We start from the raw sequence: 27,645 nt of genomic DNA, 5'->3' as shown, positions 1-27,645 counted from the left end.
TCAGCGGCTGCAGCAGCACAGCCAGCCCTAGACATTCAAAGCTCACGAAGTACAGGCCCCTGAAAAATCATGAGACTGGCTTACAAATCATGAGCTCATCATAACAACTAACTAAGGCCGGGTGGGTTCTTCACCTTTGTAGCCTCAAGGCTACCCCGGGGTCTCGCTCTCAGGCTGGACTTTGCAGCCAGGCGGGCGAGACTCTTCCTGCCTGGGGGCCAGCTCCGCGCCTCCGCCCGCCGCCCGCCTCCAGGAGCTGGGGCCGGAGGCACAACCCGAGCGGCGGGGCGCGCTCCGGACCCTAGCAGCGCCCGGCACACGCGCCACGAGCCTCAGCCCCGCCCCAGGAGCCCGGGAGGGGGGGAGCTCGCGCCAGGCCCCGCCCAGGGGAGTCTGCGCTGCCCAAGCACCTTCCTCCGCCCAGACCATTTGGTTCCGCTTCCCCGTCTCTACACCCCCCGCACTGGTTTGGTTCCGCCAAGCCCCGCCTCCTGCTCGTGTAGCTCCGCCCCCATCTTCACTCTGCGAGTCCCGCCCGCTTCTCACTCTGGCAAGATGGCGGCGCCTGTGCAGGGGGAGGCGGCGTGGAACCGGTGGCGCGTGCCGCGGCCTGCGAGCAGCGCTACGGTGGCCCTGCCGGCCCAACACCCGGCAGGTAGCCGAGCAAAGGGCAGCGCTGGGGAGGGGGCACTGGGAAGCCCCAGCAGCTACCACCGCCCGCTGGGACCGTGCGGGGAGCTGGCAGGGGCGCGCGTGGGGCTGCACGGGGAGGATTCTGGAGTCGGCGGGGGCTGCAGCGGGAGGCTGGGAGAACTCACCGGGCAGGCTCTGCAGGGTACGTGATGATCCCTCTACGTGCAGGGCCATTAGCTCTTGCCCTTGCCGTCTGCAGACTTGAGGCAGCAGTGCCTGACTCTCAGATCATCTGTGACTCTGAAACACGGCCTGTCGCATACCGCATGAAGCGTGTGTGAGACTGGGATTGTCAAGGATCTGGGAATGTTTTTTTAAAGGGTCTGATCTAGTCAGGTTTTGTTCTGTATTTAAACCACAAACCGTTAGATCTCTGGGACTAAAACTGCTAGACGTGATCATGATTTTTTTAAAAAACACCGCACTCTCTCAACTCACTACTTGGCAGTTTTATTTCTATTTCCTTGCAGTTTTAGGAACACAAATCCAAATTTATTGGACTAGCTCTAGTGATGCCGCCTAAACTAGTTGAGTTGCACTGTCCAAGCTAAGTGAAATGGAAAACACAAAAAGTGGGGAGAAGTAAATGACTTAAAAATTCTGTTATAATGAAACTCCCATGTGTTATATATCATAAGTAAGGACTGTACTGAATGTATTGCAGGCAAGAGTAACAAACTGGTATTTGTTCAAATGTATATGAAACCAAGATGGGTAGTTCCTAGCTTTTATCAAGTATATTTCTTTGGTCCATGTGCTTCGGGACATGGGTTGTTATAATTTATAGGATAATATGATTTATCTTGTATGGAATAAATAATTAATATCTTCATTTTTTCCTCAGTGAGATGCCTTCCAGCTGTTGTTAAAGAATGTTACAAGGTCAGCATGTTGCTGAAGAGTAAAGCTGTGGATGCAGAAGGAAAAGTTTTACATGCGATCCTTTATGGTTTCCACAACAGAATGGCTCACCATAAAACCTATTTGTCTCTGAAACAGGTCAGCAAGAAGAAACTTCATGAAATAATTATGGTTGAAATGAGCCTTCTAAATCTCAGTTATAAGTCCACTGCACTTTTCTCAAAATTTCTTTTGGGGAAGAAATTTGGCAGGCTTGTTTTCATCCCAAAAGTGTGGGTTTTGGTAGTTTCATAACACTCTTTGCTTGGCTTTAAGACATTGTAAGTTCCACTGGTTTTTGAACCAAGTCTTGCTCCTTTGTAATCAATGAGAATTCTGCCACTTATTTCCGTAAGAACAATATAGACCCTTTCTGTTCAAGTTAAGACCCTAATAAATGTAATTAGATGCTTCTTACAATTCATGAATAATAGAAATACAAATATTTGTGTTTAATTTATAATGGGTGGGGGAAAATAATCCACAAATTGCCTGTGAAATACAACTTCTACAAACTCTTCTTGGGAAGGAACTGTTTTTTTCAAAGCAGCTTTAAAAAGTGAAGCTGAATATATTTGCTGAATATCATCAGTTTAAAAAAAATTGGTGTATTCTATCTAAATATAATAAGTATGCTGCTCATTGCTGTAGCACAATTGAGATTACAACCCAGGCTTTCTGACTTTCTATCTATTCACTTGACACACTGCCTCCTCCTGAAGTCATTTGCATTTTTATTTTTGAAAACTTAATTGAATCCTCAAAATAGCAAGATGGAGCCTAGAGTTAGCATTAATCAACAATCTCTGCCTCAGTGTAAATTCCTGTCACAATAATCTCAGAGAGAGATCCCACGATCATTATTCAGATATTTGAATGTACCAATGTATGAGACCCAGAAGGTCCACCTGCTGCCCCTGGCAAACCAAGAAGGGGAGATGTTGTCTTATTTAACAGATGACTCTTAGGCTAAAAAACTTGTTTTTCTGAAAATATCTACCCAAGGTGTTTGTTCTCTTTTCAGGTAGAACAATGCTTAAAGCGTTTAAATCAGATGAACTTGATGGGCTCCATTCAAGATCTGACGGAATTGTGTCCCAAGTAAGTTGCTTGAAACTGAATATCTTATCACCCGTTATCTTGCTACATGATTCATTGTCTTAGGCCATGTCTACACTACAAAGTTTGGATGACACAAGTTATGTTGGCATAAAGCTGCCATAGATAGTATATTGCTTGTGCATGTGCATACGTGGTTCCTAGCATCGGCTCTTTGCATAAAACTTATCAGGAGTGTTTGTGTTGATGCACAGTGCAGTGCACCATGGTAAGTATCCCAGTGTGCAACCTGCCACTGTCAAGCTCACTGTCTCTTGGGAAGTTTTGACAATGCATGGTGGGGCAGAAATGAGTTATGCAGGCGTGCCTGGGAGCAAGGGCTCAACTTTTCAGTGTGCAACTATCTCCATCACAAAATGTCATCTATATCCCATAATTTTCTTGTCTTAAAAAAACAAACAAACATGAAACTGTACAGCCATCTTCACTGTCCCCTGTCTCTGACAGAAGCATGGAGCCTGCACAGCTCTGCGCTATTGTCATAAGTGTTGCAGGCACAGGACAGACACAAGATCCTTCAGTATTTGCAGAGCCATATGAAGAACCAAATCAGTGAGGAACATGATAATTTATTGGATGACAGACTGCTGTGGGACATAACAACCTTGAATTGGTTCTTGCTAGTGTCATTCACAGAGCAGCTGCAGATGGTGAAGAGCCACTTCTGGGCCTGAGAAAGGAGTACTGACTGTTGGGATCTCATCGAAATGCAAGTTTGGGATGATGAGCAGTGGCTGCAGAACTTTTGGATGTGAAAGGCCACCTTTTTGGATCCATGTGCTGAGCTCGTCCCATCGTTCCAGCACAGGGATGAGAGCTGCACTTACAGTGGAGAAGCACTGTGGAAACTTGCAAGGCTGAATTGCCACCAGCCAGTGGGCTATTGTCATGCAAGCATGCAGGGTCATTAATCATCTCATGCTACACAGGACTGTGACTCTCAGCAACATGCAGGGCATAGTGGATGGATTTGCGTCAGTGGGATTCCTGAACTGCAGTGGAGCAATAGACAGAATGCATCTCCCTATTTTGGCACTAGAGCACCTTGCCACAGAAAGGGCTGCTTTTCAGAGGTTATGCAAGCATTGGTGGATCACCAGGGATGCTTCACCAACATCAGTTGCCTGGTCACGGAAGGTGCATGACACTCACATCTTTAAGAACACAGGACTGTTCAGAAAGCCATGAGCAGGCACTTTCTTTCCTGACCGGTGGATTACCATTGGTGATGTTAAAATGCCAGTAGTGATCCTGGGATCCAGCCTACATATTACTCCTCTGGCTTACGAAGCTGTACACCGGTCACATCAGCAGCAGCAAAGAGAGATGCAAGTATCCGCTCAGTAAGAGGCAGAAAGACAGTTGAATGTGCTTTTGGTAGATTGAAGGGATGCTGGTATTGCTCACGTACAAGATTGGATCTCAGTGGAAAAAACCATCCCAGCGGTTACAAGCATCTGCTGTGACCTGCATAATATCTGTGAAGCAAAGAGGGCAAGTTTGCGAGTGGTGTGGGGTGGAGTGGCTGTCTGCTGAGTTTGAACAGCCAGACACAAAGGCTGTTAAAATTGCTCAATGTGAAGCTGTATGGCTCAGGGAGGCTTTGATAGGGCACATCTACAGTAAGTTACAGGAATGTGTTGTGGGGGACTGTGCTCTCTCTGGCCCTGCTGTTTGGGGTCTGTTAGGAATTGTGTGGTGGTTGGTGTACATCTATGAATATCACACTGCCAGTGCAACTGTTAATTTTGTGCTGCTTGCTGTACATTTATGATCATTACAGTGTAGGTCACTGATCTAACTGTAGGTTACACTGTACAGGAAACAAATGGGTGCTTTCAGAACTGCTAGACACTCTTCAGCATATGTTGTGATCTGATAAAGATGAATTATTTTCCAAATAATAGAATTTTATTCATTAACAAAAAGTGCAAAGAAAAATCTGCAATTTAAAAGCAAATACATTAAAAACTAATGAAACAGACCTTAACTAGGGGAAACATAAGAATGGCCGTACCGGGTCAGACCAAAGGTCCATCTAGCCCAGTATCCTGTCTACTGACAGTGGCCAATGCCAGGTGCCCCAGAGGGAGTGAACCTAACAGGCAGTGATCAAGTGATCTCTCTCCTGCCATCCATCTCCACCCTCTGACAAACAGAGGCTAGGGACACCATTCCTTACCCATCCTGGCTAATAGCCAGGAAAGAACATGCATGGCCATTTTACCTACACATACAGTGACCTGTGAAAGCCACAGCTGCTGTATTTGATGCTCTGGTTGTCCTTAATATCCTCTGAGGTGGAATGATAGGAATGTGGCCCAAGATGCCATGTGGAATGTGTGTGTGTGTGTGGGGGGGGAAGTGTAAGGAAGTGCTGCAATGGAGTTCCCCATGGATTGCAAAGGGAGACAAGCCCGTGACTGTTGAGCCTGTATGTCCAGAAGAGTCTGCAGCAATCTGTGTGTGTTGCCATAGAAACCCTATTACGTCCTGCATCTCTCTCTCTTTTTCCTGCTGGGACTCCTGGGCCTTTGTCCTGTCTACTCTTTCCTTCTCCAGGCTGTCTTCAGTGTCCACCCTCCAAGCCCTGGGCTCATGGTTTGTTGCAGCACTGGCTTGCAGGATTTCATTGAACATGTCACCCCAAGTCCTCTTCTTTCTCCTCCTTATCTGACTCAGGCATTCAGTGGATGTGGAACAGGAACTCCTCAAGGCAGCAGCACAAAACACATAGAGGTTCCATTGTCAGGATAGTCACAATGGAAAGTGAAAGTTGACGTTCAGCACTCCCATCCTTTGCTCTCCTAAACAATTAAACAAGACACTCTCATTGACACATCTGCTTCGGCATGCTTGTGCAGGGTGCCACTCCCAGCACCAGCTATAGTGAGGGTGGCCTGCCAGGGGTGAGGGAATTGCTCATTTGCATGACACTGTGAGTAAAGGGCAACAGCACTGAATACTGGGACCATTTCCCACAGGGGGTGGTGATTTTAGCTGAAAATCTCACTTCTCAGGGTAACAAAGGCACAGAGAGCACAGCTGCTGCTAGTGTCCTGAAGCTGCCCAGGCCTGTATGCTGCTACCTGTATACTGCAATAGTGCCTGCCAAAGTTATCACTGAGTGGTGTGAGAAAGTGTCCTACCACGGAGGAAGAAATAAGGCTGCCATCCCTAGAAACCTGTGGGAGAGGATTGCAGAGTATCTCCATGAAAGTTCCTTGAGATCTTTCAGGAGGATTCCAGGGCCATCCCTGTGTACATAAACAAATTGCTCTTTGTGCCTCCCTTCACCCCTTTGCCTAACTTTACAGAGCAATGAAAAGCAGATAACTTCGCTACCTCTCTTCATTCTTCTGCTGCCTCTTCTAGTATGAGTAAACTAATGAAAAGTCAGTAGCTGTGTCCTGTTAAGCTGGGGGCACTGTCAGTACATCAATGTAATGGGAAATACAGTTACACATACCTGAGGTTCCCTCCTCTGCATCAGACTTTCCCATGCTCAACTGCCTGAACTGCAGTGGAGTCTTAAACAGGTCCTGATGCTCAGCAAAGCTGGACCCTTGGTCACTTGTCCCTCATCCTACTTCTCTTCCACTTCCTATCATCCTTGCTGATCATGCCAGGGGCCTGTGGCTCGGGCTTCTTGGAGGTATCCATTGTGGTGATGGGGTCTCCGCCAAGTATGGCATGCAGTTCTTCGTAAAGGTGGCATGTCTGCAGTTCAGCACCAGATTGACTATTGGCCTTTATGACCATCTGATATGCCTGATGTAGTTCCTTCGCTTTCATGTGGCACTGCTGCTTGTCCATGTTGTACCCCTTCTGCATCCCCCATGCAATCTGCTCATAGATGTCCATTTTTCTACAGCTAGTCTGTAGCTGTATCTGCACAGCCTCTTCTCCCTACAAGCCCAGGAGATCTAAAATCTCCTATGTAATCTGAGCTGGCGCATGTCTGGAGTGTGTAGCCGTCATGTCCAGCTGAGCAGTTGCACACAACAATGGGGAGCTGCTAGGTGCACTTACCAACTGGGGCAATCAGGAGGCTTTAAAGGGGAGGGGGCCTTCCACTCTCTGTGATCCCTAGGCAGTGGAGTTCATAATTGTGACCAGAATGGTCGGTGTCAGGCATTGTGGGACAGTTGCTGGAAGACTGTTAGGATTAACATAAGTAATGCAGTGTCTGCACTTGTGCTGCATCAACCTTGCTTGGTACAGCGACCATGGCCCAATGCCACTTGGGGAGGGGGTGTTACTGCGTTGCCATAACAAGGTGCTTACATAGGTGGGAGATGGATTTGAGAATAGACATGTGCACAAAGGCGCCTAACTTTGTAATGTACACCAGGCCTCAGTAAGCATTACCTCCAAGCTGCTAAAAACTTCAGAAGGAAATACAAATGCTAAGCGTAATCACTATCTCCTTACCTTTCTGATAATGTAGGAAAAGTAAATCTGAAAATGCAGGGAAGTGCTTAGTTCCCAGCCAGCCTGTGACGGAAGTGGTGGCGGTGAAGATCTTGGGAGGCTGCAAGCTCTTGCTGCGCTTACTGGAGTGTTGCTGCAAAGCATTTGTGTATCCTTTTTCTCTACAGAATGATTTTCTTAAATATCACTTGCCGCCCTCCCCCATTCAGCTTCATGACGAGAACAAAACTGGATCTACTGTAGGCTTGTAATTGCTGCTGGACTCAGCCAAGCAATTTTTTTAATCTATTAAAGCAGCTTCAAGTTGCATGCATCTATTTGTGGTGTTAGGTTTGCCATTGCAGCCCCGAGAAACCCAGTGTTTGGGTATCCCTAGCCTAAACAGTTGCCAAGGATATTGCTCCTTGAGGTTTTTTTTTTTTTTTTAAGGAAAGTCTCTTTGCTCACTGCGTTCTGTTGTACATTGTTATGTTGTTGTCTAACCTTAAGCAGCTTAATTTCCAGCCTGTCTGTTAAGCATCTGTGTTTGGAAGAATACATCCTCTTGAACACTGTGGTTTCAGGATTGTTGAGCAGATTATGGTTTGTACATTTTGAAAACTAATCTTTACTGTTTTTTGTCTGTCTGTCTGTCTTTTCCTTGGGTACTTTCACCAGCAGATGGTGTACTCTGGCCTTTCTGGTTAGTGAGTGTTCTCTTACTGGATATCCTGTAGGATGCTGTAGTAGATGTGAAGTGTGTGTTCTTGGCACTTAGCAAATTTCTCTAACATTAACTATACCACAGTCAGGGTGGTTGGAATTATTCATTATTATTATTAATACAGAGTATTACCATTACACTAATTTAAACATAAAATTCTCTATTAAATCCAAAGGCCAAATTATATTTATACAGCTGCTCCAAATGTGTCTTAAATGTCTAAGCAATAACCACACCTATATAGTAAGATGCAATTATAAGTATGAATCGGATACTTACAACAGGACTAGGCCTGGGGTGCTCAAACCCATGTTGACTGGTTCCAGCTGCACAGGGCAGGTACTCAGAGTGAACCCTCAGCCTGTTATACCTTTTGTTATCAGACTCTACGTGACTGAAAATGTCTTTTTGATTGAACTAGTTTGAACCACTCTTGGTAACTTGGGTGTCTTCTTTAAGGACTTTTCCTCCTATCTTGTCAGTTACCTTCCAGGTCCAGTTTTTCCAATTATCTCCCTTCCTTCAAGGTGTTTCCACAACTGCTAACAGAACCTGCACTTTACATAAACTGCAAAGCATATATTTTCTTCAGACAAGTTCATTTCACCCTATAGATACAGTGTCAAATTGCCACAACATTTTTTAGCATCTGGGATTTTCCAGTAACCAGTCTGACCTGCCTCATGCTGAAAATGAAATGGATAGAATGAAGTCTGTCCTCAATGCTCCTGATTCTTTCAGTGAAATCATTGTTCCAGTCTCTTCACATCATTGCTTTGTGCACAAAGTGGGCAACTAGACTGAAAAAATGTAGACCCTCTTGCATGGCATAGCTCCATATATAATACATTGTACAAGTGCTGTTTGGAACAGGACATTTTTTTCCAGTTTCCATTGAAAAGTGTATAATATCAAATAAGTAGGCCCAACTGCATTGAATTGATGCAAAATGGTTTGGTGCATGAAAGAATTCCCATTAAATGGGCTTGGCTGGATGTTACTTGGGAACCTGCTAATTCTCAGGGTTTATGGAAGATCCACTAGATATAGTGCTAGGGAAGAAAAGAGGTTTCTGGAGGATGGGTATTGGATGGAAACTTAAGAGTGGAGCAAGTCTTGTCCTGTTGCTCCGTGCGTAGGGTTGCCAACCCTCCAGGATTGTTCTGGAGTCTCCAGGAGTTAAAGATGAATCTTCAATTAAAGATTATATCATGATGAAACCTCTAGGAATAGATCCAACCAAAACTGGTAACCCTCCCTTAGGCCAGAAACCAGCATTGAGGAAGCCATTTACATTGGGAGGTTAGGCTATTTTTAGGGAAGAACCAGTTCTGAAACACATGCAAGGGTAGGTGGTTGGCAAGCATGAAGTCAGGACCCGGAAGTGTGGGGGGCAGGGGAGGGAAGGGACTTTAGGAGAAAAGGGGAGGAAGAGGCAGTTACGGGATTAGTGTACTTGCTTAGTGAGTTCAAGTTAAACAGCTTGTGTCTGCAGCTGGCTCATGCCCATGTGTTTATCTTCCCAGGATTCTCTATAGGTGTGTATTACAAAGCCTCATTTCTTTATATGGGGTGTTGTCTGGGTTGCTACAGGAGGTGTCCAGGACCCAGCAGATGCCTTATATTAAGGGGTTTACCTTCCCTTCTGAAATCACTGAGTTTCTGGGACCCCTTTATTTGGAGATTAAGAAAAGACCTAAAGTACTTGCAACAAAAAAGGCAACTGGATGGCTGAACAAGCTGTTTGCAGGGCCTGCAGTAGCATCCAGGTGCAGTAAAGAGAGAGGCCCAGCAGCTCCCACAAGGTGCAGCAAGAAGATGACCAACATCCAGCACCCCATCGATATTGGAAAGCCGGTTCTGGTGAAGAGAGCTAACCGAGGTAAAGAGTTCTGATGTAACGTTGGTGGGGAGGGCCATGTTAGCAACGTGCCCCTAATCCTTAGGTTCTACCTGCATAAAATGGAGTAAATCCTGTGGCTCAGGGATACCACAGGTCCCAGCATTAAATGCTTCATCTTTAGCTTCTCTGGGCCAGGTACATGCTGGGATCTCTAACAGAAGAGTGGTAAGAAGGTGTGCTTTGGCCTACCCTTGTCTTTCACGTCATCTTCTGAAATGTAAAGCTTTGCAGTTTTGTTACTGTTTTTCTGGAAGTGTGTGAAGACTTGGGGTGGGGTGGGGAAGAGTGTTAAGTAATGCTTTCCACTTCCATGGTGCGGTACAGTACAAAATGAACAATGTAAGCCTCTCAGCAGCTCATTCTTTTCATTCCTCCTCCCCATTTTATAAATAAGGGGACAGTGAAGCTAAGTAAACTGGCCAAGTCCCCATATAGCAGAACCTAGATCTTCTGATTCCTAGTTCTGTTCTTTAACCACTCGCCCCTCTTTGCATTGCCAACTGGCAATGCTGAGCCCTGGTGTGAGCCAGTTGTTAGTAAGCAGCTTATGACCTGATGTCTCCTGTATGGCTGTGCAGCAGACTGAACGGCTGAACTGGGGTGAAACTGTGCAGTTACGGAAACAACTCTTACCAAAATGAACTAACTCTTCCCATTTTTAAATGACAGTCTTTTCTTTCTCTCTCCCCCCAGGGAAGGAGTTGGGATTTGACATCAAGACCTTATGTAGGCAACGGAAACTCAGAGTCCAAGAGGTTTGTATGGCTAAAATTATCACACATTTTATCTTTTAAAGAGGACATCAGGGCTCCAAAAGCTTTTTCTGTGTGTTTGTGATGGAAAATATTCTCTCCCCTTTGTGCTGCCTGTCCCTGGTACTTTGAAGCTAGTGGCTTCCAGGGCTCTTTCCCTGGCTTACCTTATCTTAGGTCCTCAAACTGGCATAGAGGCTGTGTGTAGACAATGTAATTTTGTCTTTTGCTTGCGGATCTGAGTGCTTTACAAATGTGGGTATCAGTCTCCATTTCACGGTTGGTGCTAGAGATGGGAACTGGGACTTAAGTTCATGAAAACTACAGTTCTTCCTCTTAACAACCAGACCACTGCCTCCCGGTGCAGTAAATGATGACGTTTCTTTAACACTAAGCATCTGAGCTTATCTCTTGTTGAGGATCAGTAGGACACTGATTTTTTTTAAAACACTAATTTCTTCCTTCATCTTTATTTCAGGATGTAGACTTCAGGCTAACACTTTCTGAAGCAAAAGCAGTGAGATCTCAGCATGCCAAATCCCTTGTGTTGCGGTTTAGAGAAGCCTGCTCTTTCGGAGAACTGTCTGAAGCACTCAAAACAGCCATTGTCTGCTGCAAAAGCAAAAAGCTCAAGTCAGAAGCTTTCTTTCTGGGAACAAAACTTTTGAAAAGCAAACGGCTGCAGCATGTGGAGGCTCAAGGCTGCAGGCAGGTGTAATTTAACAAGGATTTGGGGTTTTCAGGGACAACACTTTGCAGTTCTTTAATATATCTAACTATTTAGGTCTTACCTATGTAGGAAAGTTATGTTGATATTGCCAAAGCGTTAAATTAAAACTTTTGTACTAGCATAGCTACATTACCTTGTGTGGACGCTGTTGTTCTGGAATGAGTGGGGTTTTTGGCTCATCTTAAATCAATTAGGAACAGGTTTAAGATGACAGAAATAAGCTATTCTTAAACCAAAGTAAGAGTCCACCAGTGTGCAGTTGCTTAATTAAACCAATTTAATGAAACAGCTGCAAGTTCCTGTGTAGAAAAGCCTTTGGAATGTTCACAGATCTAGAAATACATTTGAGGGGAGGTGTATTACTCTATGAACGCATCATCCTGTTCACTCCTTTGGAGCGAGGCTTTTTTAAATGAGTGAGTGAATACTTTCTACACTGCAGTAAGATTTAAGGGTGGGCGAATACTCTTTCTACCTGGGATGGTGATTTTTTTTTTTTTTGCAAGCCTGGGCTTATGATTCTCAAGATGCTTCTATATGTCTGGGTTGTGAGGGAAGAAAGGACATGTCCAAGTCTCCCAAAGCTGAGGGTTGAATTTTGCCAGAGCAGAAACCATTTTGTCTTTTTCCCTCTCACTGAAGAATTGCTTTGTTTTTTTTTCCCTTTCACCTTAAAGCTTACAGAAAAAACTGGGCTGTGTTAAAGCATCTATCTGCAAATACCTTCTCTCTGGCTTGCGAAAGGAACATTGTCCAAAGCAGTACCGCAGAGCAAGTTCCTGGCAGCAAAGGAAGATCAAACTGTCCAGAAGGTCAAAATCAGTCTCAAAGAAGACTCCAGAGTTTGTTCAACAAAACACTTCCAGCCTTTTTGAAGAGAGTATGCCTAGTGCTGTGTCCCTCTTACCTTCTCAGCAGTGTGAGCATTCACTTCACCTAAGAAAAGCAGGAGACTGTAGCGCTACCAGGCATGTTGGAGAACAAGACAAAGTGGGGACCTCTGAACCTGTGGCATTGGAAAGAAACCCTGGGCCTACAGTGAAAGGGACTAGTGAGAACGATGATATTGATGACATTTTTGCAGCAATGGGTGTATAACACTGGTGTGGTGATGAGTCACTGTAGCACAGAGGTCCCCAAACTGTGGGGCACCCCCCCAAGGGTGGGCATGGAGGAACATTGGGGGGGGCACAGTGGGGCCCAAGTCAGCCTCCATGGGGAGTGGGGAAGGAGCCCCACCCAACCTCGCTCCAATCCCTCTGCTCTGGCCCCATGTGCAGCCTTGACTCTGCACCTGTCCCAGCCCTAGTCTTGGCCCCACCCCAAACCTCAGCTCCTGGCTATAGCTCTGTTCCCAACCCTGGCTGGAGACCTGCATCCAGCTGCGGCCCCCTTACCCATGTCTCTCTCTCCACTCACCCTGGGAGCTACAGCCCTGCTCCTGGCCAATGGGGGGAGGGGTGCACAGAGAGGTCTAAGGCAGGGCACAACTGTGAAAAGTTTGGGGACCACTGCTGTAGAACTCCAGTCTAGCTTTTTATAACTGCCTTTAGAAGATGGGTTAGAGTCTCCTAAAGGAAGCTATTAGAAACATTGTTAAAGTGTTAGTCTCTGTAATCCACATATTTCATTTCCCCACAATAACGGGGGGGCTACTGAGGCTGCACTACAGGGAAGATGGTAGTCCTACTAAATGTTTCTTTGTAAAATGTTATTTTAGAGGAGATATCTCAAATGGACAGTTCAATAAATTGTCATGGGTGAGAGGGCTTTGCTAAGGGAACAGTGATTTATTTGGGCATTTTTTATCTCTTCATCAGGAAAAGTACAAGGGCTCTAGTCCTACTGCATGATGATGAGACCTGTGGTATAAGTGCTGCAATCACAAAATGTAGTATAAAACACCATGTTAGAAACCAACTAGAGGACAATACTCCTCTAGCATGTGGAAAGAGCTGGGCCACCTGCTTCTGGCTATCAAAGGAACACCTGCCTTGCCCTGAGTGAAGATTTAAAATACTTTCTATGTATTTGTGTTTCTTCAAACAAGCCAAGACTATATACGTACACATTCAGTCACCCCTTTAATAGTTGCTGCTCATACAGAAGCCAAAATGTCTTTGTATTGTCATGATCCTAGAGCCTGGACAGCAGTCTTGTCATTCTGATGCCTGAAGTGTATGGGAGCGCACAAGCTAGGTACTACAGTGTTGCCTTCAGCCAATGGTTCTCAACCAGGGGTATGTGTACCCCTTGGTGTATACAGGTCTTCTGGATGGTACATCACCTCATCTAGATATCTGCTTAGTTTTTAACAGGCTGCATAAAAAGCACTAGCAGTGTCTGTCCAAACTAAAATTTTATGCAGAACTTTATACTGCTCTGTATATTATACACTGAAATGTAAGCACAATATTTGTTTATTTTTATGAGAAAATACAGTTTTTCAGTCTGTGTGCTATGACACTCATATTTTTTTTCTGATTTTGTAAGCAAGCAGTTTAAGTGAGGTGAAACTTGGGGGTACTCATGGCAAATCAAACTCCTGAAAGGGGTACAGCAGTCTGGAAAGGTTGACAGCCGCTGCTTTAAGCTATCCAAATTCTAGTGCTTGGCCAGATTTGAAATCTAGATCATGTAGTGAACATGGATTCCTGCTGGTGCTGTGAAGTTTAAGCCCCACTTAGAGGAGTGATCCACACAGTAAGTCTAGTGGTCAGGGCTGGAGGCACAATCTAGAATAAGTGATAATCCCAGTTCTGAAAGATATTTGCCTATCTGAAGTGCTGATCATGTGCATAAAACAGCTCAGACTGGGGGGAAGAGGTGAACTGATGCTTCAGCTTGCACACCATGTAGCTGAGGCTACTTTAAGGGTAGCAGCCAACTATAATGCACTGAAGTAATCTAGCTGTAGCATTACAAGATTTAAAAAAATGTTCTGCCTTCATCCATCAGAGGACACTAACTCACTTCCTTGGAGTTATTACAGTGCCAAATACAGGTACAAAGAAGCTTTTCAGTAAAACATTCTATAACACTGCTGGACTTGGCCTAGCCAGAAGCAGCTTTAAGCCCAGCAAGCTATTTTCTGGGAGAGAGACAAGTAACTGAAAATAAGGATGGAGAATACATGAGCTGACCTGTGGTTTGTCTAGTCTAGCAGCCTCTCTCTATCAGGGACCAGCACTAGCTGCTTCAGAGGAAGGTGCAAGAATAGCACGAATCAGTTATGAAATATTTAACTTCATTATTACCCCGGAGCTCTAAATTTTGCATGTGTGTATGTACAAATATATAAAGCCATGGTCCATGCTGAGAAGAATTTTAGTTTATGGTCTTTCTGTAGCACTGCTGTACAGGAGTAGTGTTATTGAATTCAATGGGACTACTGTTTCTAGTTACATGTGTGTTCCTAGGACCAGACCTTAAGCACCAGAGGAGGGGGGAGGATGCAATCTCATTTCAAGTTCTACATTGTGTTTAATTACTTTCTCTGGTTAGTTTCCTGTAGGCATCACAGCAGTGTAAACAGAGGAGGTTACCTGGTACAGCAGTTCCCATGATGCCACTGAAATTTTGCCTTTATCACAATGCCCCAGTGATGTGTTTTCACTTAGAAGAATGTTGGGCGTATGGAATATACTCTCCTATTATACAGCACCTACAATGGGCTGCTGGTCCACAACTGGTGCTGCTAAGCACTATAATACAAAAAATCTAAGTGCCATGCCTTCTTCAAACCAATCTTTACAATAGTGCCCACAAGAAAGAAGATATAAGATGGGGTACCTTTGATCTTCCATCCTCTGGGCTACCTTTAAGTATCCTACCTCACTTCTCTGTAAACACTTCAGCATAGACACACTGTATATTTATTTTAACACCACTGGGTGTGGTGCTGTATAAGTATTCAAATTAAGGCACATTACAGTAAGTCTAAAGACTGATGCTATTTATATGAAAAAAATTATATATAAGATTAAGACCCCATTGTGGGCCTAAGACTCCAGGACACGCAGCATTTTAGTGCAAATAAATTCTTGTTCCTTATGTGGAAATATTCTCACATGCCTGAAAATATTTATCACCACAGACTCAAAGCAAGAGAAGTGAATGAACTGTTGAAACATTTTATTGTTCATAAATACCCCCTTATAAAGAGAAGACAGAGAAAAGCAAGAGTTTCAATATCTGGGCTAACTACACTGTATAAACCTCTCCAAACACAGTGATATTCAGGCACTAACTTTTCAATTATTCCTTTGAAATCCACTTAAGGTGGATCAGATGAAGGGTATCTGAATCTAATGAGAAACTGTGCACATTTAGCTTTCAAGTCATCTGGTACATGACAGGCTGCCATAGCTCAAAACCAGAGTTGCTACAAACAAGCACGAACTTCTAGAGCACTTCTAGTTTGAACTCCCCGCCTTTTCTTAAAATAGCATAAAAGAGCATTATAAGAATATACAAAACATTAAGATACATTTACAGGCTTGTCTGGCAATTCTAACCAGTAAATGCAGCTTTACACACTCCAGCACAGAGATCCATCAAAAAAAACAAACCACACACCACAAAACCAAACCAGTAGGGGTTAATTTCTCAGTACTGAAAAAAAATACTCAAAAAATGTATAGGGATAACATGTAGCCATAATGTTTACCATCTTTGCACAATACAAAAGCATCAAGATCCATAGTTTGCTTCATCAAAAGCCTTCCTGGCTCGTTTCAGTTCTTCATTCATAGTCAACAGGTCTTTTACTCTAGCAAACTTCCGTGGGTCCTTGCGGATCAAAAATACAATATCCTCAACCTGTACACGACCCTGCCGTCCAATTGACATTGCCTTGTGTGTCTGTTAAAAAAAAAATAGTAGTAAATGATTTCACTGAAATTTATGCTCCTCTTTGCCTTTTAAGTTACCTTTACACACTATTTTTAGATGGTACTCTGGCACTTTAGTTCTAACAAGCTGGGCTTTGCACTTTTGAAGAGGAAACCAATAGTTTCAGAGATTGAAAGCCACCATCCTAGAAAAACTATGGTCAGGAGAGCCTAAGTGGTCCATGAACTACCTTTCACACTAGTAAAAACCAGTCTTTTAAGCAGCAATGTTTCCTACCAGTTATTTACTATTTGCAATACCACAGCAGCTATGAACAAGGTTCATGGACCAGGATCTATCGTGCCAGTCAATATGCACCCCACTCCAAAACTCAAACAAATAAAATCTGGAAATCTTATTTCCTGGCAACTCACATATAAGCGCTTCATTTTAAGGTGCTTTGTCATGAAAAAAGTCACAAACCTAATATATAAAATTCACAAGCTAAGCCTATGTCTGCACCCTGCACTGATGGTTTGTGCCTTCATTGAGTGTTGTGTGCGTGTGTATATAGTGAACTGTCGTCTAACTTGCTGATGACATCAAAATCAGAGTAGTAGCTAGTGCACCGGAGGACAGGCCTAACCTGCAAAATGATGTACAGAGATGAGCACTGGGAGTTGCAGTTAGTGAGAAGAAATTAGGTAGTACAGTATATAAGACTCCTGTACCCCAGGAAGAGGAAACACAGAGCTCTGTTAAAAAATGGAGTTCATGAATCCCTGGCTAAAAGCAACAAGGCAAATCTTCTCTAACAACAGAAATGGGATCCAATCTCCACACAGAGCATGCAGGGTATTTTTCTTCCTCCTTTAAAAGTATCATCTAAAAATGCTATACACCCACTGTTGAATGCAAGAGATCATCAACCTTGGAAGGATGAAGGGTTAGTGACTGCTGGGATGCAAATCAGATGTTTAATCATTCAGTTACTGGAATAGTTCAAGACCTTTATTAATAGCTGAAACTTCTGTAAGTTTTTTTTTTAATTTTAGATCTTAAGGAAAAATAAAAAGAAGCCTACTTTTAGAGTCTTTAGAAAACTAACCCATTCCCTTCCACTGATCATTTTTTTTAGAAAGGGCTTTTCTGACCGCTGTCCAACTAACAGTTATTTGTTTTTAAATAGATTGCTCTCTCTAGCCATTAGAGTCCAGAAACAAATTTAGCAGATTTCTTAATAGAACCTACCATCTCTGTGATGAACTCTATCACCAGGTCTTCAAGAATATCCACTGACTCTGTGTAGGGATTCTGGTCATCTCCAAACCCATACATCATACATCTTACTGGGGAAACAGAAAACATGGTATGACTGAAAGAGCTCCCTTGTTACAGCTATGCAGCACACTTAGCACATACACTAAGTTCCTCAAACTCAAGCCTACAAGTCTGTGCAAGCCAAACATGATAGAACTGTGGTAAGAATGGCATGCAGATGCCATGTGGATGGGACTATATAGGTAGATAACAATTAAGGATGTAAATATCGGTTTAAAAAGTTAACTGGTTAAACAATTTAAATTATATGGTTTAACTGGTTAACTGAGGTTGCTGCTACGGCTCTCTGGGCCCGGCCCAATGGTTAAGGTTGGTTAACGGGTAAGCTTAATGCTTACCGGCTAACTGGTTAACCTTTTACATCCCTAATAACAATGGGTTGTCAACAGAAACTATATTAGTAACAATCATTTGAAATACATACAGTACATGTAGTACTACCAGAACTATGCTTGACAGCAAGCTCTAGGATCAGGATACTGGATTAGATGGACCTGGGTGTTATCTAGGGTGGCTGTTCCTATGCTTCCCAAGAACAGTTCCTATAACAGTGATGAAAATGATTTCTGAAGAGGTTCAAAGGGCTTCATTTTTCAGCTGACAATGCTTTTCAGCATCCTAGATCAGTCACCAGGACTTAACATTAGGTACCTGTCTCCAAAGTGAACATGTTGAGGGATCCTATTCCCTGTGGTATGCTACGGATGCTGGGACTACACAATCCAAATTGTGAATCTTTAATTAGGCAGCAGTACAGCCTGTTGCCTTCTTCACAGTTACACTGAGATGTATTACAAGTTACATAACAAGACTCCCACAGAGATCCTGAGGATTGTCACCTTGCCTGGCTTATTTTGATTTACAGCTACATCCTCACTGAATGGACTATAATCCCCAGAGGAAAAAAGGATGCCCTGGTATGTCACAAATGCAGTTCTCAGAGAGCCTAGGGTGGGGGTACTTACAGACCCAGACAGACAGACAGATACATGTTGACTCACACTCTTTGGAGAACAGCCTCTTCCTCTTACCCTGCCCACCATCTGGGCCTCCTCCGGCTTCCTCAGTGTCCTCTTCAAACTAGGGTGAGGCAGACAACAGAGAGGAAATCAGACACAGCAACATAGCAGACAGGCCCAGGTGGTCACACAGCCCAAGCCCCTTCCCTCCACCCCCCCCCCCCCCACAAGGGTCTCCCAAGCTACTCCACACCCACAGAGCCCCGAGCCACCCCAGTGTTACAGTGTGGGGAATATGTCTGTAATTATGAATTCCATTTGAGCATGTGAACTATTTGTACTTAAGACCTCATAGACTCATAGACTCTAGGACTGGAAGGGACCTCGAGAGGTCATTGAGTCCAGTCCCCTGCCCTCATGGCAGGACCAAACACTGTCTAGACCATCCCTAAAAGACATCTATCTAACCTACTCTTAAATATCTCCAGAGATGGAGATTCCACAACTTCCCTAGGCAATCTATTCCAGTGTTTAACTACCCTGACAGTTAGGAACTTTTTCCTAATGTCCAACCTAAATCTCCCGTGCTGCAGAAGAAAAGCTCTGTGAAACTCAAAAGCTTGTCTCTTTCACCAAGAGAAGCTGGTCCAAGAACCAGTGTTGCCAACTCATAATTGTGTCATGACTCTCATGAGGATTGTTTTCCTTAAACGCCAGCTCCTGGAGTCAAATGGATGTGTGATAATTTCAGCCTTCATTCCTAAAGAAAAAATAAAGTTTCTAGCTCTTGTGGCTATGGAGAAAACTTCAAAATGTGATCCCAGTGCATCTTAAAGGTTCAAAAAAGCAAAAGGCAAATAAAAAGAACACCAAACCTAGTATTTTTACATAATCTCATGCTTTTTGGTAAGCCTAACCCATGATTTTTGAACATCTGGAGTTAGCAATACCGATTTACCTCAGCCACCTTCACTCTCAATCTTTGTGCTCACAACAGTTAGCCTGGAAAGGAGCTTCTAGTTCGTGGCAGAAAACAGACTATGTCAAAAGCTGAAACAGGACCATAAACCTTCCCTAGCGGAGGTGCTAGAACTAGGGGTGCCGCACACCCCAGGCTTGAAGTGGTTCCCATCCTATCCAGGGTTTACAGTTTGGTTCAATGTCTCTCAACACCCCCTCCCCCCCCAGTACATATTGTTCCAGCTCCCTGCTCAGAAGCCCTCCCTGGGCAGGGCAATGGAGGTGACCTGCTAAGCCAGCGATTAGTCACATTGTGTGTTTGGGGGGGGGGGTAATGAGCTGGGTGGCGGCAGGGACCGGCCGGTACAAGCGAAGCAGCAGGAAAAGGCCCCGGGTTAAAATGCTCCCGGCGCTCCTGCAGACGGTCTCTCTGGGTCCCCGCCAGACGCGGCGGCAGCGGGAGCCGGTCTCCCACTGGCACCCCAGGAAAGCCCGGCCCCGCCTGTGACTCCCCTGCAGCTCGGGCGCGGCGGCTAAAGGGGGCGGGGCTGGTTCAGCTCCTCGGCGGCTCTCAGGCCGGACCATTTCCCCACTTCCCGGCACCGGGTCCCCCAGGCCGAGCAGCTTCACCCACCGGCGGGTCCTCCTCCTCGTCCGCCATAGTCACCGCAGCACCTCACTTCCGCTTCCTCTCCCAGTCCCGCTTAGGCTGCGGGCGGCGCCATCTTGTTGTACGGCACCTGGTCCAGCCCCGCCCCCGCTGCTTCACATGCTCCGCCCCTTCCCTCGCGCTACCCGCTCTGGCTAGACCCGCCCCCCTCTCAGGTGTCGCTGCTGTTCTTGCCTGAGGCGGGCGGGGAAGGAACCGCGCGGCGAGCCCAGGCTGACCCCCCCTTCCCCCCCCCGCGCCCCATGCGGGGAGGAAGAAGGAGCCAGCGCCCTGCTGCCCGGCTGTGTTCAGCAGCCCCGCCCTGTTCCACCTCGCCTGCCCCCGAGCCCTGGTCGCCGCGCTGGTGCCCCAGGAGTGCGTGGTGCCCAGAGGCTGGAGGGGACAGGCACACGCGCGCACACATTCTGCCATGGGCACCAGCAGCTCTAGGGAGGGACCCGCCCCGCTCAGGGGCTCCCCCGGAGCAGCCCTTCGGCTGGGGCACGGGCTAGACAGCCGGTCCTTGGAGCTTTGCTTCTGCTCTCTTTAAGGGCAGGGGAGGGGGATATGGAGACTTAACTCTGCCTCTCGACTGCATGAAGGGCTTGCAGTGCGAGCTGGCTCCTAGCCCATCCTGTGCTAGGGGGCTTGGGGCTACCTGCCCAGGTCAGTGGTTCCCAAACGTTAACAACCTGTGACCTTTCCCTAAAATGTCAAGTCCTGTGAGCCTCCTAAAAGTGAATATTGCCAGGGGTTTTCTCCTTTACCTGAGTATAAATTATCAAAGCAGTGATCTTGGAAACATAAAATTTGTTATGACATGCTTATTACACACTATTTATTATTTATCCTTACAGTATTTGTATTACATTATGAAAATGGCAATACTCTTCCAAGATCTCACTTTTATAGCTTGTATCACTTTGAATAAGCCTGTTATAAAACAAGGCACCTATATTTCATCAAGGAGTAACAGATGTGAAACAGCATGAAGCTATTTAAGAAGCCAACTCAAAGAGTTCCTCCTACACAAGCATTCAGGTCTTGAGCAGTCTAGGTGAACAACGCACATTACAACAAAGCTTAAACTTGTTCTTCATAATAATTTTAAAAATAATACTAACTGCCTATTTCATTTTTAAAACAGCAAAAAACTCCACCTCCCTTTCCATTTCTTATAAGGAGTCTTATGTTTAAATCTCAGTGTGATAGAGATGTTTGCTTTGATCTGCTTAGATCTTGGAAGTCCAGGGTCTCTGGGCTGCTGGCCATGTGCTGCCCAGGGTCCCTAGGAACAGCTCTATCTGCCATTAGGGAATTTTTTCCAGAGAACCCCCTGTAACATTTCACAAACCTCAGTTTGGGAACCACTGACCAGGTGTATGCTTCTCTGGGGAAGGAATGCTGTGACTTGTGTGCTTTGCTGTAAGCTTGGTGGTAGAAGGGAAGCAGGCACCTGCTGAGGAGTAGAGGGGACCAGAGGAACTTTTCTTCTCTGCCACGTGACTGGGGGAGCGGGGGATCTGGCTTTAGGAATGGTCCCCTACAACCCTGTTAGAACTTTTACACATGAATTCTGCTTTTATTAGAGTAAAGGGCCAAGGGATGTGAGATGTTTTGGGGCTTGATTTAAAGGGGCAGTAGGTGGATGTAATGGACCATGTTTCTGTGTCAGGGACTCCATAAAATATTTAAACAAATTAAAGCAAAACTGGGCCCAGTCAGGGAAGTCATTCTCATGAGCCAAACTAAGAAAAGAGTCTTGTCTGAGACCCATTAATATGGGGGACATTTTTAGTCCCTTCTGAGCTGCTCCCCCCCCCCCAATTTATGGCCTGGCTTCATGCTCTGGCTGGGTTTCCAATAACTGTTCTGTCTGGCCTGCAAAATCAATATTTCCAGTTTTCCTTTTGTGCATTTTTTGGCTGACAGTCCTTTGTCTTGCAGCTTAAACAAGATGAAATGGAGCTCATCTCCCAGTGGTAGCAATAGCTGGCCTGCTGCCCATTAGAGTTCAGGGCGCAAGCAGAGCTGGTCCACATACACCTGAAGCAACGTACGTCCTGCTGGTCTCTAAGCACACTTATGCAGATGTAACTGAGAGGAGGGGGGTTGTGGTTATTTGTTGTGGCCTTGGTGTGAAGAGATTCACTGTTATGATAAAGGGCACCTGGATGTCTAGTTCACATCTAATAACACCTCTGAGTGTCTTAGTGATACTGATGTAAATTTGTAGTGTAGACCTGGCCTAAAGCTAACATCATTTCAAATGAGTGGCACTGGTAGTACCTCCTGTAAATTCCACTTGTGTAGGCAGGTTCATGGAAACAAGAACACCACAGTGACTTGACTTAACAGAACACTATCCTTTTTTGCTGTTTTGACGTATAAAGAAGACCTAAAACATTTGTTTTCTTTCTTCAAAGGCTCTTTTTTTTAATTAGATTTTTTCAGTCGATTAGAGAGTAGGCACATAGGAATTGTGCACAAATGCTATGTTAATGAGAATCATGTAAGTGCATAGGAAGATTGCTATCCTGTATGAGATCACTGTAGCAGGTCTGAGATGCTCCAGAGGAATATGTATGAATCCCTGTAATGGACAGCTGTGGAATAACCTGCCTGTGGGGCATTTTTTTCTTAACTGCATTCATTGGATGGTTGGTTTATGCTTTGAAGCATGAGGATTTTATAGTTCTTGTACACTTTGATATCCTATCCAGTGTGATTCTGGGTGTTCTGTAAATGTAAAAGCACACAGCACGTGATCCAAAACAGTTTAAACTTCTCTGTTTGGTTTCAGGACAAGTGGTTCTGGAGTGTTGCGAAAGACTCCATGGGGCTTTTTTGCTGGTACAGAAAAGTTAAAGGATCCCAGGCCACTTCATGACAAGGCTTACATCCAGCAGTGCATCCAACAGCTCTGCGAGGTGTACCTGGGTTCCCACCCACTGTGCCATCAGTGTCTGCTGCATTTACTCATAATGATGTTGTATTCTAAATGCAAACATGGGATGCTGTCATCTTTGGGAATAGATTGGTTCTTTTGTAGCATTAGGATTGTACATGTGATACACAGAAGATAAAACTGGGATAGCTTGTGATTGGGTGGAAAAACCATGTGATAAGCAGGTTTCAGATTGGGGAGGAAAGTGGTGGTGCTCTAATGAGGTTATGCCTGCAATCCCAAAATAGCTGAGTTTTTCAGCTAAAATGAACAGTTGATATTAAAATTGCTATAATTAGACCTGAGAATAAACACTGTAGAGATGAATAGGGCCAGTTTGCATCTCTCTCCTGCAGCTTAGTAAAGCAGCATGGGATTGGGTCACATTTGGAAGGCTAGCACCTAGAAGGGCAAGAATAATGCCATATGATTTAGTGTTTGCTTTTTAACTGAAAATTGAGATATTGCAGATATTGTTGAGCCATCAGAAGTGCTGGCACAAAGAACTTCTGTTGAATCAGTCACTTTTTCAATGAGGAGTTTACCTTCTGAGGACAACAATGCTACAATTATCATTGTTGTAGACTTAACAGAGAGCATATACAAATCTCAGTTTGTTCACTCGCTCCTCCGACATGAATATATTTTTTCTGAGCCTCTCTATCTCCCCCATCTGAATGTTGGATTCTTCCCAAAATGTGTGGCTGTAATGAGAGAGATTCTTGGTATTTTCAGTTTAAAACACATTCAAAATGTATTGATCAATGTATGTATTGATTTCTTTTAGGAGAAAAGAAAATGTAATGTTCCTCAAGATAAATGCTGAGGTTGACCTCACCTTGGTCAATATCTGATTACTAGTCTGTATTAATCTTTGTGTCTTCTGCCTTTCTTAGTTTCTTGTGGAGAATGGCTATATGAAATCTCTCCAAACTCCATCTACTAAGAACTTTTTCAGGATTTTTGCTTTTATATATGTCTTTTTGTGCCCTTCTTATGAACTTCCTGATTCTAAAATTGAAGAGGAGATCCCAAAAATCTTTAAAGAACTTGGGTATGTACCAGAGCTGATCAGAGATTGTATAAAGTGGGCACCCTTATGCTCAAAGGGACAGAATCAAGATAAAGATTTGGATAAAAACATTCTGAAAACAACAAAAAAATGGTAACACTTTATCTTTTTTTGAAGGTCCCCACTGTTGAATCTAGGCTCTGGTGTCTGAACAAGACAGTGGTTCTCATGTCAAACCCTGCAATGGAACCCAGGTGCCATGTTGGTATACAAGGTGCCAATTCCTTTCAATTAAGGCATTGCCACCAGGTCACTGCAACTCTCAGACTCCATGACTGTCTGACTCTGCTCAGCCTCTGGTTGTTTTTTACTTTGTTCCCTTAGGGGTATCCTGCTGTCATCTAGTATTTCAACCTCAACATTTTCTTCCCCTTTTAAGCATTTGAATTGACTCCATTTGCTGTTGTAGGTTTTAGCTATTGCTAGGCTGCAGTGTTCAAGAGACACTGGAAAATGCTTGAAGCTGGTACAAGGGCATCTTCAGGCTAAATATCATAGCTTAAAACATTTGTTTCCCTGTATGACTTCAGAGTTAGATACTTCGTTTTTAAGGCCAGAAGTGAGCATTAGGTTATCTAGTTCAACTTCCTGTGTAACACAGGTGATAAAATTTCACCCAGCTACTCCTGTATTGAGCTCAATAATTTGTTGGACTAAAGCATATCTTTATTACTGGTAACGCCAAAACTATGAAAGCTGAAATAACTTACTTTCACCACTTCTGTTCTATCTTTTGCCATAGACAGTGAAACTAGATGGCTCTATTTTACTTTCTGGTTCTCATGCACTAGCGTAATGCTGTGATGTTTAGGTTTCTGATATTGCAGGGAAATATTCTGAAGAGTAGATTTGCTTTTTCACACAATCAATGCCTTGCATCTAAGCTACTTGAGTTCTCTTTTCAATGTACCTATGCCTGACTAATCCCACTGTGGATTTCTTCCAGAATTGGTGATATACCTGTTAAATGACACAGAGGGTTTTGTCATTTCTCAGTGATTCCAGATAGGTTGTACTTGTGACAGGTTTCCCCCTCTTCTCCCCCCCACACTCCAAGCCCCTTGGGTGCCACTTGGAACTGGGGTATCACTGAGCCTGCCTGACCCTCTTGCCTGGGCTCCCTTTCAAAATGTGGGGTTGTGATAAGTTGCCAAGCTCTCCAAGCTTGCTCTGTCACCAGCATACACACAGATAGGGACACACCCAGCTGCAGTTTCACACACAGATGCTGAAATCAACTCTGCATGGGAAGGCTCAGTTAAGGCACTTCCCAGTTGCTAAGGTACGTACCCCCTCTGGAGTGTAAACCCAAAATTATACCGTCTTGTGCTGCACAGGGAGCCACTGTACAGCGTAAGATCATAAAATTTGCTCCTCCCTTAATGTGGAGAGAGAGATGCAACAACTTTCTGCTCCAAGTTATAATTTCCACACACTGGCGTTAGATGAAAAAAAATACAAGTTTATTAACTACAAAAGATAGATTATAAGTCAGGGGTGGCCAACCTGAGCCTGAGAAGGAGCCAGAATTTACCAAAGAACATTTCCAAAGAGCCACAGTAATATATCAGCAGCCTTCACATCAGCACACCAGCTCCACTCCCAGAGCCCCCCACCCATCAGCAGCCGCGCCAATCAGTGCCTCCCCCTTCCTCCCCTCATCTCCCAATCAGCTGTTTTGTGTCATGCAGGAGGCTCTGGGGTTAGGAGAGAAGTGAGGGCATGGCAGGCTCAGGGGAGGGGGTGGGAAGGGATGGAGTGAGGACAGGGCCTGTGACAGAGCCAGAGGCTGAGCAGTGAGCACCCCCCCGGCACATTAGAAAGTTGGCACCTGTAGCTCTAGCCCCAGAGTAGGTTCCTGTACAAGGAGCTGCATATTAACTTCTGAACTCTGGATCCACAGGTTGGCCACCCAGTTATAAATGATAGCAAATAGATCAAAGCAGATTACCTTCGTAAATAAACAAAACCCGCAAACTGATCTTAACACACTAGCAAATTCTCACCCTGAGTGGTAAACAGGCTGGCAGATTCTTAAGGCACAAGGTGCCTTGGCTTTCCCAGGTTTTCATACACAGGCTAAAATCCCTCTAGCTTTGCATAGCCACCAAGCTGCCATCAAATGGTAATTATGTTCTACTTCTCCCTCCTCCCTTGTGTCTGTCGTGTCTATTTAGATTGTTAGCACAGTAGGGCCTCATTCTGGGATGGTCCCTAAGCATTACCATAATAAACATGATTAAAAATAATAATAAAATAACCAGCAACCATCAATCAGTTCCAATTGATGGGTGCCTTTAAGGCACACGGTTAGGGTGAAGAGCACTGTCTCCTGTTACCAGTCCCTTTGAGCCATACCTTCAGTCTGCTGAAAGGAAGATCATCAAAACCCCAGATCACCTTGTTCCCCCACAACAAAATTTCACATAATTAAAAAGCAGATATCAGCAAAATAATAGCAAAAGCTCCCAGACGGAATCTATTTGCACAGCCCATCTAGGGGCTGATGACAACCCAAAAGGCAAAACAATTTTCCTAAGAACAGCTGCTATTAGCAAGTCTTACATTTGTTCTACTGTCCTGCAGAGGTCAGAACTGAACAGCATATTTACTATGATTTCAAAGTCCTCTGGCTGGACTACCAAAGTAGGAATGTTTTGGATGGAAATCTGAAGGAAAAAAAAAAAGAGTTTGCCACCAACATCTGGTTTCACATTCACCTCTTACCTGGCATGGTTTATTTTAATCCCTTGCCATGATACAGGGGAATACGATCCTCTACCATTAAAAGAAATTAAGCACTGTACTGTATGTGATTTGAGATTTGCACCCTTAATGGGATGACTGAAGCCAATAGAATCTGATTGTAAATTGAAAAGCGACAATGGAAAATGTTGCAAATGTTCTCTCTTCCCTTCAGCCCCAATATGGCTGGTGTCCATTTCTTGATTTTAAAAAAAAATTTAATTTATTTTTTGTGGGGAGGGAAGGGGGCAAAGGGGGAAGAGATTTCTTTCTGGATTGCTCTTTAAAAACTCTTCCTATTCCAGTTCATCTTCTTTATTGCAGCTTCTTAAGCCAAGATATTAGCTCTATCTCCTCCTCAAATAGAAGATCTGTACGTGATCTTGTGGTTTTCCCATTCCAAGGTACACAATGAAGATTTTATAAGGCAAAATAATATTTTGCTGTAACTGGAGCCAAATAATTGAAGACTTTGGGTACGTCTACACTACGGGATTATTCCGATTTTACATAAACCGGTTTTATAAATCAGATTGTATAAAGTCGAGTGCACGCGGCCACACTAAGCACATTAATTCGGTGGTGTGCATCCATGGTCCGAGGCTAGTGTCGATTTGCGGAGCGTTGCACTGTGGGTAGCTATTCTGTAGCTATCCCATAGTTCCCGCAGTCTCCCCCGCCCCTTAGAATTCTGGGTTGAGAGCCCAGTGGCTGATGGGGCAAAAATCATTGTCGCGGGTAGTTCTGGGTAAATGTCGTCAGTTATTCCTTCCTCCGGGAAAGCAACGGCAGACAATCATTTCGCGCCCCTTTTTCCCTGGATTGCCCTGGCAGACGCCATAGCACAGCAACCATGGAGCCTGTTCAGCTTTTTTTTTTTTTTTTTTATAGTCACCATATGTGTA

At 44.5% G+C, this 27,645-nt stretch overlaps 2 protein-coding genes and 1 long non-coding RNA gene across 5 annotated transcripts; 1 reads left to right on the top strand and 2 right to left on the bottom strand.

Annotated features, from left to right (window-relative positions):
• The first annotated feature begins 547 nt into the window (after positions 1 to 547).
• NEPRO (nucleolus and neural progenitor protein) lies at positions 548 to 14,366 on the top strand. 2 transcript variants are annotated; one of them, XM_030532885.1, is made up of 9 exons: positions 548 to 655; positions 1,538 to 1,692; positions 2,618 to 2,694; positions 7,163 to 7,294; positions 7,651 to 7,728; positions 9,376 to 9,731; positions 10,446 to 10,507; positions 10,983 to 11,212; positions 11,912 to 14,366. In XM_030532885.1, the coding sequence occupies exons 1-9, from the start codon at positions 556 to 558 to the stop codon at positions 12,330 to 12,332; spliced, it is 1,611 nt and encodes a 536-aa protein (XP_030388745.1). In that variant the 5' UTR covers positions 548 to 555; the 3' UTR covers positions 12,333 to 14,366. The 2 variants fall into 2 exon arrangements, with proteins under 2 accessions (XP_030388745.1, XP_030388755.1); XM_030532895.1 differs by lacking the exon at positions 548 to 655 and adding an exon at positions 761 to 835.
• LOC115634914 lies at positions 920 to 4,642 on the bottom strand. Its single transcript, XR_003996471.1, has 3 exons — positions 3,640 to 4,642; positions 2,961 to 2,963; positions 920 to 931 (listed from the first exon to the last, which is right to left on the bottom strand). It is a non-coding gene; the product is annotated as an uncharacterized LOC115634914 (long non-coding RNA).
• A 985-nt stretch (positions 14,367 to 15,351) lies between the features above and the next one.
• On the bottom strand, positions 15,352 to 20,044 carry TAF13 (TATA-box binding protein associated factor 13). 2 transcript variants are annotated; one of them, XM_030532932.1, is made up of 4 exons: positions 19,962 to 20,044; positions 18,440 to 18,488; positions 17,319 to 17,416; positions 15,352 to 16,097 (listed from the first exon to the last, which is right to left on the bottom strand). In XM_030532932.1, the coding sequence occupies exons 1-4, from the start codon at positions 19,986 to 19,988 to the stop codon at positions 15,927 to 15,929; spliced, it is 345 nt and encodes a 114-aa protein (XP_030388792.1). In that variant the 5' UTR covers positions 19,989 to 20,044; the 3' UTR covers positions 15,352 to 15,926. The 2 variants fall into 2 exon arrangements, with proteins under 2 accessions (XP_030388792.1, XP_030388783.1); XM_030532923.1 differs by having other exon boundaries at positions 18,410 to 18,488; positions 19,962 to 20,030.
• Between the last annotated feature and the right edge of the window lie 7,601 nt (positions 20,045 to 27,645).

The sequence above is a fragment of the Gopherus evgoodei genome, chromosome 1 (assembly GCF_007399415.2).
Source record: "Gopherus evgoodei ecotype Sinaloan lineage chromosome 1, rGopEvg1_v1.p, whole genome shotgun sequence".
NCBI classification, from domain to species: Eukaryota; Metazoa; Chordata; order Testudines; family Testudinidae; genus Gopherus; species Gopherus evgoodei.
The sequence above is the reverse complement of the archived record's forward strand: the minus strand, read 5'-3'. Positions and strand labels throughout refer to the sequence as shown.

Bases quoted from the DNA above. Each gene is read 5' to 3' on its own strand.
- TAF13 (XM_030532923.1), bottom strand. From the start codon at position 19,988: ATGGCGGACGAGGAGGAGGACCCGCCG. The intron at 18,489-19,961 runs GTGGGTGAAGCT...GCCTCACCCTAG, and splicing joins ACGAGGAGGAGGACCCGCCG to TTTGAAGAGGACACTGAGGA. The intron at 17,417-18,409 runs GTGAGTCAACAT...CTGTTTCCCCAG, and splicing joins GAGGCTGTTCTCCAAAGAGT to TAAGATGTATGATGTATGGG.
- NEPRO (XM_030532885.1), top strand. From the start codon at position 556: ATGGCGGCGCCTGTGCAGGGGGAGGCGGCGTGGAACCGGTGGCGCGTG. The intron at 1,693-2,617 runs GTCAGCAAGAAG...TTCTCTTTTCAG, and splicing joins CCTATTTGTCTCTGAAACAG to GTAGAACAATGCTTAAAGCG. The intron at 11,213-11,911 runs GCAGGTGTAATT...TTCACCTTAAAG, and splicing joins GTGGAGGCTCAAGGCTGCAG to CTTACAGAAAAAACTGGGCT.